We start from the raw sequence: 13,732 nt of genomic DNA, 5'->3' as shown, positions 1-13,732 counted from the left end.
ACAATATCTCCCATCCTATATACCTTTCCTGTGAAATGTGACTCTGACACTCTTCCCATGAAATGGAATTATGTTCTCTCCCACTGACGCTGGGTAAGCTTGGGACTACAGGTTTGTGACTTCTGAAGCTAGGTGATAAAAAGTGATATAGTTTCTTTCTGGTTGTCTTGGGCCACTGTCTTCTAGAACCCAGCCACCATGCTGTAAGGAAGCCCAAACAGTTATATGTAGAGGTCCGTGTAGGTGTTCTGGATGATAGCCCAAGCTGAGCTGTCAGCTGACAGCCAGCATCAGCCATCAGGTATGTGAGTAAATGAGGCTTCTGTTGATTGCAGCTGCCAGCCATAGAATCTTCCAGGATCTTTCAGTCTTCTAGCTAAGACCTGAGACACCATGGAAGACAGAAAAGCTGCTGTGCCCTTTCTGAACGCCTGACCCACAGAAACCATGACCATAAAAAAATGGTTGGTTGTTTTATGGCACTAAGTTTGGGATGGTTATATTGTAAAAGTAACTGGAACAATCACCATAAAGAAATACAAGTGACTGGGCTAAATTTTAGAAACCTATTAAATAGATTAAAAAATAATTCCCAGGAAATATATTAATAAAAAGTTACTAACATTCGACCAGGAAAGGTTACCTAGTCAAAAACCATAAACAAGGAATACACAAGAGAAAAAAAAAAACAGACATTCACCTCTATTACTTTGCTACGAATTTTAAAGATTAATAGTATTCGTGTGAGAATGTGTGTGAAGAATTTTGGAAGACATTTTGGTACTTCCTATCAAAATTAAAAATATGTACATCCTCTGACTTGTCAGTTTCACTTCTAGACTTTACCTATAGAAATACTAACAAATGGGCACAAAGATTTCTGCACAAGACTGTCCTCCATAGCACTGTTACTAATAGCAAAAAAAAAAAAAAAAAAAAAAAAAAAAAAAAAAAAACCGTATGATGTCCACTAGAGGGATGGTTAAGTAATAGTTTATTGATATGAACTGTACAGAAAAGAAGAAGAGGGTGGACATGGTGGCTCACGCCTATCTTCAAGCACTTTGTGAGGCCAAGGCGGGCAGACTGCTTGAGCACAGCAGTTGCAGACCAGCCTGGGCCACATGGCAAAATCCCGACTCTACAAAAACTATAAAAATTAGCTGGGTGTGGGAGGATGACTTGAGCCATGAGGTGGAGGCTGCAGTGAGCTGAGATTGTGCCACTGTACTCCAGCCTAAGTGACAGAGGCAGACCCTGTCTCAAAAAACAGTTATTATATGTTAATAGGGATAATCATATATCATTATATGATAGGAATATCATATATCATATAACACATGATAATGTGAAGAAAGGGGAGTGGAATGATGCACATCAAATTATGGCCAGTAGCTACTTTTGGGGAGGAGGGTGGGAGTGAAGATTCTGGTAACAGGAATTTTTTCCATTTTGCTCTAGATGGTGATACGTGCTATGGAGGAGGTGAGGAGAAAGTAAGGACAAGACATCAGGGCTGTTGTGGGAGGGTTATGTAAATTTTAAAAACTGATCAAACTATTTTCCATGTTTACATAAAGTATGAAAACATGTATCAGAATGCTACATACCATGTTTAAAACAGTGTTCACCTCTGAGGAGGAAAAAGAAGACTCTACAAGGCTTTGAATACCAAAAAGTGAGGATCACTGAAGACCCTCTTGGTTCCTACCACAGTGATTACCCAAATTATTGGAGACTTTCGAATGTAAAAAATGCACATGAAAAGTAAATGACAAAAATTAGAGCACTTCACAGCACAGTACTGTGCACTGACTGGATCAGTGTTTTCCACATTATGGGTACTTTTCCATGATGAGAATATCTGAAATGCTTTTGAACATTGAAAAACTCGCTAAAAGCCAGACACCAATTTACAAGTGCAGACCATCCAAAAAACCTTGATACTGGTTACTTCTAGACACTATTAAAATATGAACCTGTTTAACATAATGAGGATATCTGGTCTACAGCTACAAAGCTTACAGAAGTTATAAAACAAATTTCATTAACTTGTTGGTCCTGACTTCAGCTAGGATTACGCATCTATAGTTGCAAAATCTCCATCTCATATTAGGTACTCAAACATTCAGTTATGGCCAGTAGCCACTTTTGGAGAGAAGGGAACATGTCTAATTTTTTAAAGTTGTAAATTTCAATACTAAGAAAGATAAATATCACCCAAACCATGCTACAATTAAACTTACTACTAAAGACACACTCAAATACATATCTACAGTAGGATATGAGTGCTTGGAATTGTATATTCCAAGTTCCTAATTTCCTCAATAGTCTGGCTTTTTTTAAAAATGCAAAACACATTGCTATTTTTATTGTGTTTGATCTTCAAACAGAGGTGCTTTCTTGTTTGGAGAAGGGGCCTAATTTGAAAATACTAGTCATCCAGAGGACACACAAAGAATGTGCTGTGACTGATACAAATATTTTTTTAAGTTAGCTTAGATGTATTTTTTTTTCAAACTAACACATATCCTCTATCCTTCCTCAGTACTGTTTGCTCAGCTGGATGTCCACAGGGTCCAATTTTCCTTCCAATTGCCCTTGCACGCTAATATAATTGCTGCTCATATGGGTAATTGGTCAGCCTAGAGCAGCATTTGTATGCATTTGTTCATCTACAGTATCTGGCAACTTCTCAAATGATTTTGCACTCTTATAATAGTATCACATATTTTTAGTTTTTGCCTCTTTATAACAAGGCTAAGTAGGTGTAAATCTGTAAAGGATACATATTTTGAGTGTTCAAAAGCTGGAATATACAGATACAAATTCAAATTATTTTTATGCAGTGGACATTTCTTCTCACTTATCAGAGTAAATGAATCTAGTCTCAAATGTATGTTGCTCTGCTCTACCTTCCCCAATTGTTTCCTCCCCAAACAAAGCCAAATTAACTAGATTAAACCACATTACAGCTAAAAAAAAGTGACAAGCCATTTTCACTTAATAATACTGATGAAACAGTAAAACCATTAATTTTACTAAAGCTTGTTCTTGAGCACATTTTAAATATTCTGTTTGACAAAATGGAAGTACACATAAAGCACTTCAGGTGAATTCCAGAGTTTAATTGTATATTACTAAAGAAAAGCACTTGTGTGTTTGAGTTGCAAGCTGAACTAGCCACTTTTCTTCATGGAACACCATTTTATACTTGAAGGAATGACTGACAAACTGCAGTTTTTCAGACTTGGGTATTTGGCAAGCATTTTCTCAAAAATAAGTGAAGGTAACCTGTCACTTCAAGGACAACTACTGACAGTATGTGGTTGCCAATAATAAAATTCAAGCTTTCACATGAAAACTAGAATTCTGAAAAATGTAATCTGTCACCATAAACTTAACTGCTTCCCAATAGTTACTTTTCTGAGAAGATCAGTGGTAATATTAATGAATTTAATTTTATTTTGTATGGCTAAGAGCAATACTTACTTTTCTGACAAGACCAGTGGTAATATTAATGAATTTAATTTTGTATAGCTAAAAGAACTTTCCAAAGTGAAAAAGAGACCAGTGGATTTTAAGAATATGAAAAGTTCCTTGGTATTGTTTCTGACTCCACATTGCAACTAACTAAACTTTAAGAAACCATCACTTGAGTTTTTGTGTAGTACCAGAGGAGAATATCCAGTTACTTGAAAAGATCAGAATACTCCTCCTTTTTCCATCTACATTATCTGCACAAGATCAGACTTCTCCAGATACTTCTAACAAAATAACAATTCAATTGGTCTAATGCAGAAGCAGTATGAGACCCAACTTTCTTCTATGAAGGCAGACATGAGAGCTTTGCAGAAACATAAAATCATGGGTCTCTAAATAAAAATGTTATTTATGTTAACATGTAATGAGTTTATGTTTAAATGAATTAGCAACTATTTAAATTTTTTCCCATTTTGTTTCAAATTCTCCTAGATCCTGATCAGTTTTATTTTCTATTACAATAAATACTGATAAACGTAACTTACATAAGCAAAAATTCTTTGGGGCCTGCAGTAAGTCTTATAAATGTAAAGTAGTCCTGAGACCAAAAAGTTTCAGAACTGTTGTAACTTATCATCACTAAGAAAACATTACTATAAATGCTACTTAGAATCAAAACAAAGGAAATTGCAAAAGAAACAAGATTAAAGATTTATAATCCTTAAAAGTTTGTCAGAAGGCAAACTTTCTGACAAATCTGCTTTGACTTACCAATAAAGCAAAATTTATACCTTTATTTGCAAATCTATCAAATAATTTATCTACTAATCTAGAATATTTTTCAAAATTACTTTTCTGGTAATAAAATTTTTAAAAGAATTTAAAAAATAAAGTTAAAACTCTTGTCTTTCCATCTCAGGGCAGTTTCTACTAACTCACTGTCTGTAGACCTGCTGATTGATTTGTCTTTTCAGAGCTGATTTTTTTTGGCCAACTCATGTTTACTTCTTTGTGACTTCTTACAAGTCAAGCAATTAGCTTAGCTTAAGAAAATTTGTCAACAAAGAGCTAAGTACTCTTAGAATATAACTTCAAGGAGCACAGGCTTTAATTCAATATTGCCAGATCTAAAATAGTGCCTAGGTGTAAACTTAAAGTTTCTGCATTTTACTGTATGTAAATTATTCCCCTCAAGAAAAAATACTTCTATAAAATAGTGTCTGCCACAATAAATGTTAAATAAATTGGGTGACTGAATCCAGCCATCTGGGTCATCTCTAACATAAATATGCCTAACTAGAGATATTGCATTTGTCAATTTCAACCCTAGTATGTACACCTAGTTCTTTTTGAATACTTAATGAATTTTATGATTATGGTAGAACAATATCCTAAGGATAGTAATCATGAATAATTATCCATATTGTATAAAATTTTTAAAAGTGACCTATTACATTGGTAGTGCTGAAATCTACAATTTGGGTTAATTTTCCTAAGTAAAAAAGGTAAGAGGATAAAAACGGTCCTATGTTTTTAAAAAATATTTATTTAAAAATAAGATTTCAAAAAATACAGTACTTAATACATTTTGAGAAGTAAAAATTCCACAATTTAAATTAAAAACAATCTGCAAAGAAAACAGAAATATTACGTGAAAAAAACTAAATCACTACAATAAATTAAAAACAACATTGTTCTTAAGGTAGATACATGGTTTGATTTTCATATTAAGAACCAGTGTCGACTTTTCATCTAAACAAATACATCTCAGCTACATGTTTCCTACTTGTCATTTTCACCCATTTTACTCACTCTTCTCAATCTATTCTTATATCTCTCAACTACTATTTTCCTATTTACCATCAGCACTAGAAATGTTGGTGAAGATTTTCTTTAAATTCTCTTAGGGGAAAGACAAGGTAAAAATAACAGACAATGCAAGGAAAACAGCACTCAGATCTATACATATTATGCACTGAATAATAAAATGCCTGACAAATTTAAAAACAGGATTTTCTTATGCCACTTGTAACATACCACTATTAAAAGCATTTTAGGGATATAATACTAGACAGAACTTGGGGTTCACACATAATTTTAGGAGCCTCAAAAATAACACAGATTTTGGCTATTCATTAAACTTGCCAGTTAGATCATGCACAAAAAACACTAATTCCAGGGACACAAAGTGAGCTTATACAGCATGATCCATGTGTGCTCTGTCCTTGCAAGAGCCCATCTTTGTCCTTCCGTGTTAGACTCGCAATTCACTTGTCGGAATATCTCTGATTCTGGTGGGAGTTTTTATTTTTGTATCATTTAGTTGCTTTATTCTTACATATATGAAAGTAGAAATTTTTTCTTTTATATGTTCATCTCTGGGAGACGGTGAATAGTGGTGAATTCTCTACTACTCAATAACTTGAAAAATTACTGCATTCAGCCACATGCATTTAAATCATGCATAAACAAGCCAAATTACTCAGAATCAATACAGTGGCAACACAATCTAGGGAATATTGTTGGCAGATTAGAGAGAGACAATGTTGCTTCATCTCATTAGGCTTTCAAACAAATTTTGCTTTCACCTCTAATGATATGTTCATCTAGATTTCTACATATTGTTCAAATGATCTGAAGCCACATTTTCACATAAATTTCAGACTTGATCCTTTTTTTCCATTCAGAATTGACTGCAAAACCATATATTGTACCTACATTCAAGGAGAGGTTGATTTTAGCTAACAATAATGCAAAATATTTTCAAATGTGATTGCTTTTCCAATACACACACTGTCACCTTCTTGCCAGAATGATTAACCATTTTAGCTGCAGTTGTAAGGACACTGAGTGTTTTGAGAGTTTTAAAGTGAAAAATTTGGAACCCAAATATACATAGCAGCATTACATTTGGATAATTACATTTCAAAGGTGTTTTAAATTATGAGTACACTTAAAGGGTGTTTTTCTTCATTTTTGTAAAATTAACTACTAAGCAAAATTAGTTTTAAAAATCTTACTCTAACTTTCTATGTAAAGTGAGTAACCATATCCAGACTTTTTTTCATTAACTTCAATTTTCTATTATCAGTTTTGCTTAAATCAAGGTACATATGCATTTCCTCTTGGGAAAGCATCTCTCTCTCTCTCTCTCTCTCTGTCTCTCCGTATCTCTCTCAATATATATCTACACACACATATGTACACATACGTATATTTTAAAGGTGTTATCTTTATTTGCAAAGTAGACAAATGGCAATATTATTCTCTAAAGCCACTAAAGATTACACACACACACACACACACACACACACACATGCTGAACTCTTGATTTGTAATGAGAATGAACCTTAACTCTTCATTTTAGTATTTTGTTTCAGTATTCACTAAAGTGCCCAATAAGCTATATAGTTCATTTATATAAATTAGAGTTCTTTTTTTATTCATTGTTGCAGAAATAAAACAACTTATGAAAAGTGCTTCAATTATCTTTTATAATTTCAGCCTATCAAATTACCTTTTAAAGTAGCCAAGCTATATTAAAATACAAAATTAAAATCCATACATGCCTACCTAAAAAAAAATCCAAATGAGAAACATTTAAAATCCATTAAAGTGCCACAGCAGCATGCAAAAAATAAGATCCGTTAATCAAACTGTTCTTAGTAACATTAAATTCTACTTTATAAACACACAACGATGTGAGAAGAAAACTCAGTTGACCAAAAAGAAAATTAACTCTTTGGTACAGGAATTAAAAATGTCACTCAATGCTAAAGTGAATAGCACCAGGATGTTTCATAGTTGTTGAGGTTGTAAAACACTAACTTCAGGCACCAGTAGGTTAAAATATCATCTAATGCATACTGGCAAGAATATATAGCTTGCAATACACAGGTAAGCTTTCCCTTTAGTTAATAGCCTGCAAACAATTAAACCCCGTATTTAGTCAAACAGGCAAGCAAAGCCACAAAAAAGCCCACAACTTCTGTTAAGTTATTTTGTCCACATCTTTGTTTATATATAAAGCTATCAATACCAAAAAAACAGTGTTGAACTGTTATAAGAACGACATTACATGTTACACATATTCAAAATACCAATAGAAATGGAGACCTTTGAGGTATCAAAAATTCCAAAATATCCCAAATGTTAAAGTGAAAGCTGCCCTTATATATTGTTTATTTTTCCTCTGGTGACAAAATTTTCCATACACTTAGTATCTTTTCTTTGCAATAAGAGATTTCCAGAAAAGGTGCCAGTTTTTTCAAACTTTGGTCAACCTATTCATTTCTCCTCTGCATTAAATAGCTGCATTTTCCACATTATTTTTAACACTTCAAGTTATCATACTCTACACAATTATAATATTTAAAACTAAAATATTTATAGAAGGCATCTGACCAACTGAAGAGAGACAGCAATATAAATTCCTTAAGTCAAATAATTCAAACTAAATGCTTATATGCACTAACAACTCTTCCAATAAAAATGGTATAAATAAGAGAAAAGGCTAAAACGATTACAGCAAAGAGATTTTCTGATGTCAGAAACTGGCTCCAGTCAACTCTGTTGCTGAAATGCTGATTATTCATGCACCATCTAGCCTTCTCTCCATCTTAGTAAGTTTTTGGATACTCACTACTCATTTTTACCTATTCTCTAGGGTGGACAAGGCAAAAAGAACATAATAATAGTAAAAAATATAATGATAACGGAAAATATCAGTAATATCAATGACTTTTTAAATACCATTGTTATTTTTGTTTCAAATTAGCAGGCAGTATTGCAACATCTGAAGAACTGACAAAGATGTAGTAAGTTTTGTCGTTAAAAATTGCACAATGATAATAAAAGAAGTCAGAAAAGTCACTTTCCTGAAGTTAAACCATCATCACCTCAAAAGTAGCAGAAATGCTAAATACTGATTAATATATAGAATTACAACATTGGTTCAAAATAGTTCAAGCAAGTTGGTTGTAATACTTTCTTACATTGTACTGTGGAATATTCTAGAATTCAACTGAGAATGACTAAATACAGAGCACAATGAAATTTGTGATTTATAGATAAATTCAGAGGATGATTTCTAGAATAAAAGTTAACAAACTTGGGCATTAAATAACACATTCATTAATTATACAGTTAATACTAGCAAGTAGAACACATTAAATGTACATGGCTTATTTGCTACACTTACCAATACTTATACTTTTTAAAGCAGTAGTACAGTTGTGTGAAAATCTAATATTTTTATCTATTAGCAAACTATTCAATGTTTGTATGTGTGAATTTTATCAAATAAATTCTAGATATATCTGTATATTAGAGGTCATGTCAGAAACTTATTCAATAAAGTAACTATAGGTTAGTAAACTTGGTAAACTTGAGCTAAGTAATCTATTGATGCAGGAAGCGCAAGAGAAGCAGAGACTAGAGAAAAGTCCAGAGAGAGACTAGCAGCTCTGTTAATTAATATTAATGGCATATTAAACCAGAGCTTGATACATTGTGATTTTATAGCAATACGTGTGAAAACACTCAAACGGCCCCATGATCTAACACACAGAAAATTGTGTGGCTATAATCTAAATCAGTTCACACTTCCTGGTTTGAAGTGTTGTCCTAACTTAAGTCTTCATGATTAGCATTCAGAATTAATACACCCTTTGGAGTGAAACGTATCACCAACTAGTTACTTGTATGGGAGGGACTTGAATGTCTAACAAAAGATAGTTATCGTTAGCCACCATACTTAGAGAAAAATGGCTCTATGTATTGGCAAAAATGCACTGATGTTAATTCTGGCAGATGTTTTAACTCAGCTGTTATACTGAACATTACGTATTATGTTCTCTATTTCATTATTAAAAATAAAGTATGCTTTTTTTCTGAAAAAGAGTTAATATGTTAACTACAATTTAAAACAGCTATTTCTAATGTTAAGCACACATATTTTTAATACAACTCTGAAGCAAAATAGTATTTTTATTATAATGAAGCATCAGCTAACTTGATATTTTTAAACTATAAGTCTGGGTTACAAAGTACCAACTGCTCTATAACTAAATGCCTACTGCTTGAGGGGTCCTCAACTCAGTCCATTTTTGCCTACAATCTTAAGCCTACATGAAGCCCATAAACATTTTTGTTTGCAGAAAACAACAATGACAAATATGATTGTTAAGGAGGTGTAACTTACAGTATCTAGGTAAAAACCTTTCATTTCCAGAAGGCCAACAAATGACTTTACTGATGTTAAAACATGCTTTAACATACATTTTGCTTAAAATCAAATAGAATGTTTATAAAGAAATACTTCAGTTCAAAATACATATTACATCAGTAATCTTACTGCTCACAATTATTTTCTAATGCCCAACACCTTTAGTTGTTTTCACAGTTATCCAGAATACATAATAAATTGGTTACTAAAACTATAGATATAACTCTGGGAAATGTAAAAAAAAGAACAAAGAAAAGAAAAGGAAAGTTATACAAAGAATCATTAATCTCTTAGTTATTTTAAGGCAACAGAGCCAGTAAAAAAATCATCTCAAAACTGAGTAAAATAAACTAAATGTAGTTTTTTAGATATTCATTAAAACACAGTAAATGCTTGGTTGTCTTCGTAGCTACAATACATTCTATGTTTTGTAATAAATTGGTAATTTTAAAGTAACAGCTTTTCCAATTCTAAGGAATTACTCTGCCAAAATAAGGTTTAAAATAAAATACATAAAATGGCTTAGTTTATCCTAATCTGATATAAATTTGTGATTGATTGACAGCAAGAATGGGAATGTACATAAATGAAGCAAAGCAGTCATCACATTCTTATGAACTAGAAATAACATCATAAAAACATGTTCATTTTCATAAAATTTTACATTTTTGTACATACACTCCTCCTAAGTTTGTAGTTTTGATATGTTCAGAATGTGGCTATACTATTTACTTATGGGGCAGTAAATCTTTAGAGCCAGTATAATTACATCAATTAGCCAAAAGAGGGCGCAGAAAGAACACCAGTAGATACGCTTAGCAAACTGCCAGTTGGTTTTTCTCTAGTAGTCTAACAAGAATTAACAAAACCCACAGGAGGGTTAGGTATGCTAACTGGGGAATATTGAAAGTTACAGTGTAAGTATATATAGATATACTTTAATATACATTCTTATGTAAATATACTGATAGATAGCATTTCTGCCATTGAAATAAAATAAGTGTATGCTTTTCTAGTGTATTAGTTTGTAGTCTAATAATTTAGGGTAACTGAGTACAGAGGGATCAGGACCAGGAAAGGTAAAGAGGAAGAGGGAAAAGAATATGCCCTAGAAGTGGTAAATCTAGGAAAAATAAGAACACAAATCATCAGAGTGGGAAAGAGACCCCGCCCAGTACCTTTCAGTGTACCTACTGCTATTACATGAAGTATAAATTAGCCACAAAGTTCTTTAGGGGGTCTTCACTTGGCTCTGCTGTTTTCTCAAGGTCCTTATTTGAAAGGAATGTATACAATATAAGGCATTCAACTGATATCTACCTACATTATCTATATATTACTTCCGTATAGACAGTTCTATCACCAGGCCAAATGTGGCCAAATTAGCTTGCACAAAATCCAAACCCATTTGCCTGACATGGACATTCTAATTTCGTGTTTCACTAAGCTTTATAAATATATTTCTTCTATTTAATTTACTACGTCTCTTTTCAGTACCAATAAATATGTTCGTCTGCCACTTCTGAGTTTGTAAGTAATAAAGTATTCTAATTAGAACATGAAAAACATGAGATTAACATCTCTGAGAAGAACTTACTCTATTATTTCAGAATATGCTATAAGATATTTACAATTTCTGAAAGAACTAACCACAGTATAGCCAACTGGAAAACAATGGTAACCTTCTGCTTAATTATTTCCCAGGTATTGTTCTTTATTTTCAAAACTAGCTAAAAGGAAAATATTAGCATGGTTCATGAACAGTAGACTTTTTCAATCTTCTCTTCAAGGGAAAGACTGTGAGTACATAAATTTCTTAAAAAGATATATGGGTTTTGCAGTATTCCAATGGAAAAAAATTAAAAGCTGAGTTTTTTTCAAAGCATACTAAATGTCTTTTCATACAAATGTTCTATGCCTTGCAAGAGAACATCACTATTAGTAATTTACATTTGTATAAGGCTAATGATAAAACACAGATCATTATATTTTCTTATTTTAGGGTCACTTTCGAACACTAGCTATTAGGAAAATGTCTCTCAATGCAAATTATAGACAGCCAATTAAAATTAAATTTTAATTTAGGGATTATAGGCACACAAAGTTAGTGACTTTTTTTAGTAGCAGCTTCCTATAAATAAAATTTCCATATGAGTTGGCCAATATCTATAAACCTTCAATGTGAAATTTTACATCTACTAGTACATAAATAAAAGTAAAAAGTATACTCTTTTCAAAAGCACAATATTCCTCTTTATACTGTACATTATATATTATCTAGTTATACTAGCATTTTAAAAACATATGCATTCTAATATAACTGCACTAGAAAAGGTAATTGTGAAGTTATTGCAAATTCTCTCCCCTTTTTGCTCATTAAAATCTTAGGGTAAAATAGGAATACATGCCCACTGGTCAGGAGTTCTCCTGGGAGCAAATATTTTAATCACAATCAATAATTACAACAGTAATGGTGAAAACTGAAAAATTATTGTGAAAAAAATTTTAACATTTCATTTATAGTAAGGTAGGTAGTTGGTGTTTTACTTCAGCGGTACTTTTATGTTGGTTTTGGTGAAGAAAAAAGAAGAAAACATAAGCAAGCCACTCCGAGGAAACCAATGCCCGTTTTGTGTTGCTGTTGTTCACTCCTATGCTGCTGCATTTTTAAAAATGTTACAGCACATTTAAAAGGAAAGGTTATTTTAAATTGGATTTGAAAAAGAAAATTTACCTATACTATAAGAAGGTGTATCAACTTCTGTAAAACCTGAATAAATTTAGATTTGGTTACTGTTTAAAAGTGAAAATTTTAAATAAACATCTGAAATTTACCATAAATTAGAATCTGTAACACTGTCAGTACTAAAATAAATTATGTACAATTATTTCATCCTAATCACTGCCTTTTGAGTTTAATAACAAAAGCATTTCAAGAAATCCCTGTGGAAAGCTAATTTGAAAGTAAACATGCTTTAAAACTTAAATATAGATCTTGTATTAGTCCCACAACAGGATCAAGATCACTATTAAAATAAAGCCTGGGGCACATTATGATGCCTAAGATTGGTGGGTGGATTTTAATTGACTTGAAGACTGTCATAGTTCTATTATCATAAAACCTGTAACGCATTTCCAGCATGGAGGACCCATCTGTGCCCACCATCCATCTGTTTAGACATGATTGGCAAAGTGGTAGGGAACTCGCAGTGGTTGCCTCTGCCTGAAAGGAATGAACCACAGGATCTTCCAACGAGTGCCAAAAACTTCTGAGAAGGTCTGCTGCCATGGCTTTCGGGGCCTCGATCTACAGAAGACAGCATTATTAGTGAAAGACAGCACTCCCATGGTGCACTTCAGTCAGCTAAAACAATACAGGTTGGCTGGGGATCCATTACTGGACTCTGATGAATTGTGTCCCAGCATCATAAATACAGCTTTTCTTTCATTATGGCATGCAGCTGAGTTTTAACTCTGGATAGCAGATATTGTATCTGTGTCGTCAATCAACCGAGCGCAACTTTTGAAGCAGAGGAAAATCTCAGGATTAACAGAATGTGTGTCAACAACACAGTAGCAAATCTCTTTTGATGTACTTTCAGGACAAATAATTGAACTTACTTTAGTTAGACAAGGCACAAGAATGATCAACATTTTAGTGTGAAACCTACCATGGCTGGAAAACCCCTACTGTAAGACTGTGGTACGCTTGTCTAGCACAGGCCTCAGACAAGGCACCAAGAAAAAGCCATCATTATATTATCTTTCTATCATATGCACATATTTCTCAAATATATCCAGTTCTTTCCATTTTTAAATAATACTATACACTTCAGTTTTATACTTACATATCTTCACAACAGTTCGACATCTTTTCAATAGATGTTGTATCCTATTAAAAATAAAAAATTATATTCAGATGTAACAAAGTTATTAAGTCTTTATTCTGTATCCATTCTATCATGTTTTTAATCTTATTCCGAAAATATTCTAAAGATTTAAACAGTTTATATATGAGTATTA

General features: G+C 32.6%; 1 protein-coding gene across 9 annotated transcripts in view; it reads right to left on the bottom strand.

The window, feature by feature from the left end:
• Positions 1–9,453: 9,453 nt before the first annotated feature.
• ZDHHC21 (zinc finger DHHC-type palmitoyltransferase 21) overlaps positions 9,454–13,732 on the bottom strand; it is a 73,879-nt gene continuing 69,600 nt past the window's right edge. For 8 of the 9 annotated variants that reach the window (XM_063609854.1, XM_063609855.1, XM_063609858.1 and 5 more), the window contains 2 exons: positions 13,558–13,601; positions 9,454–13,016 (listed from right to left, as the gene is read on the bottom strand). In XM_063609854.1, the coding sequence (XP_063465924.1) occupies positions 12,884–13,016; positions 13,558–13,601 (177 nt within the window). In that variant the 3' untranslated portion in view covers positions 9,454–12,883. Of the gene's footprint in view, positions 13,017–13,557; positions 13,602–13,732 lie in introns of those variants that run through there. The other variant, XR_008660233.2, reaches the window with a different exon arrangement.

This window comes from Symphalangus syndactylus, chromosome 9 (assembly GCF_028878055.3).
Source record: "Symphalangus syndactylus isolate Jambi chromosome 9, NHGRI_mSymSyn1-v2.1_pri, whole genome shotgun sequence".
Taxonomy (NCBI): Eukaryota; Metazoa; Chordata; class Mammalia; order Primates; family Hylobatidae; genus Symphalangus; species Symphalangus syndactylus.
This window is presented reverse-complemented; position numbering and strand designations above follow the sequence as displayed.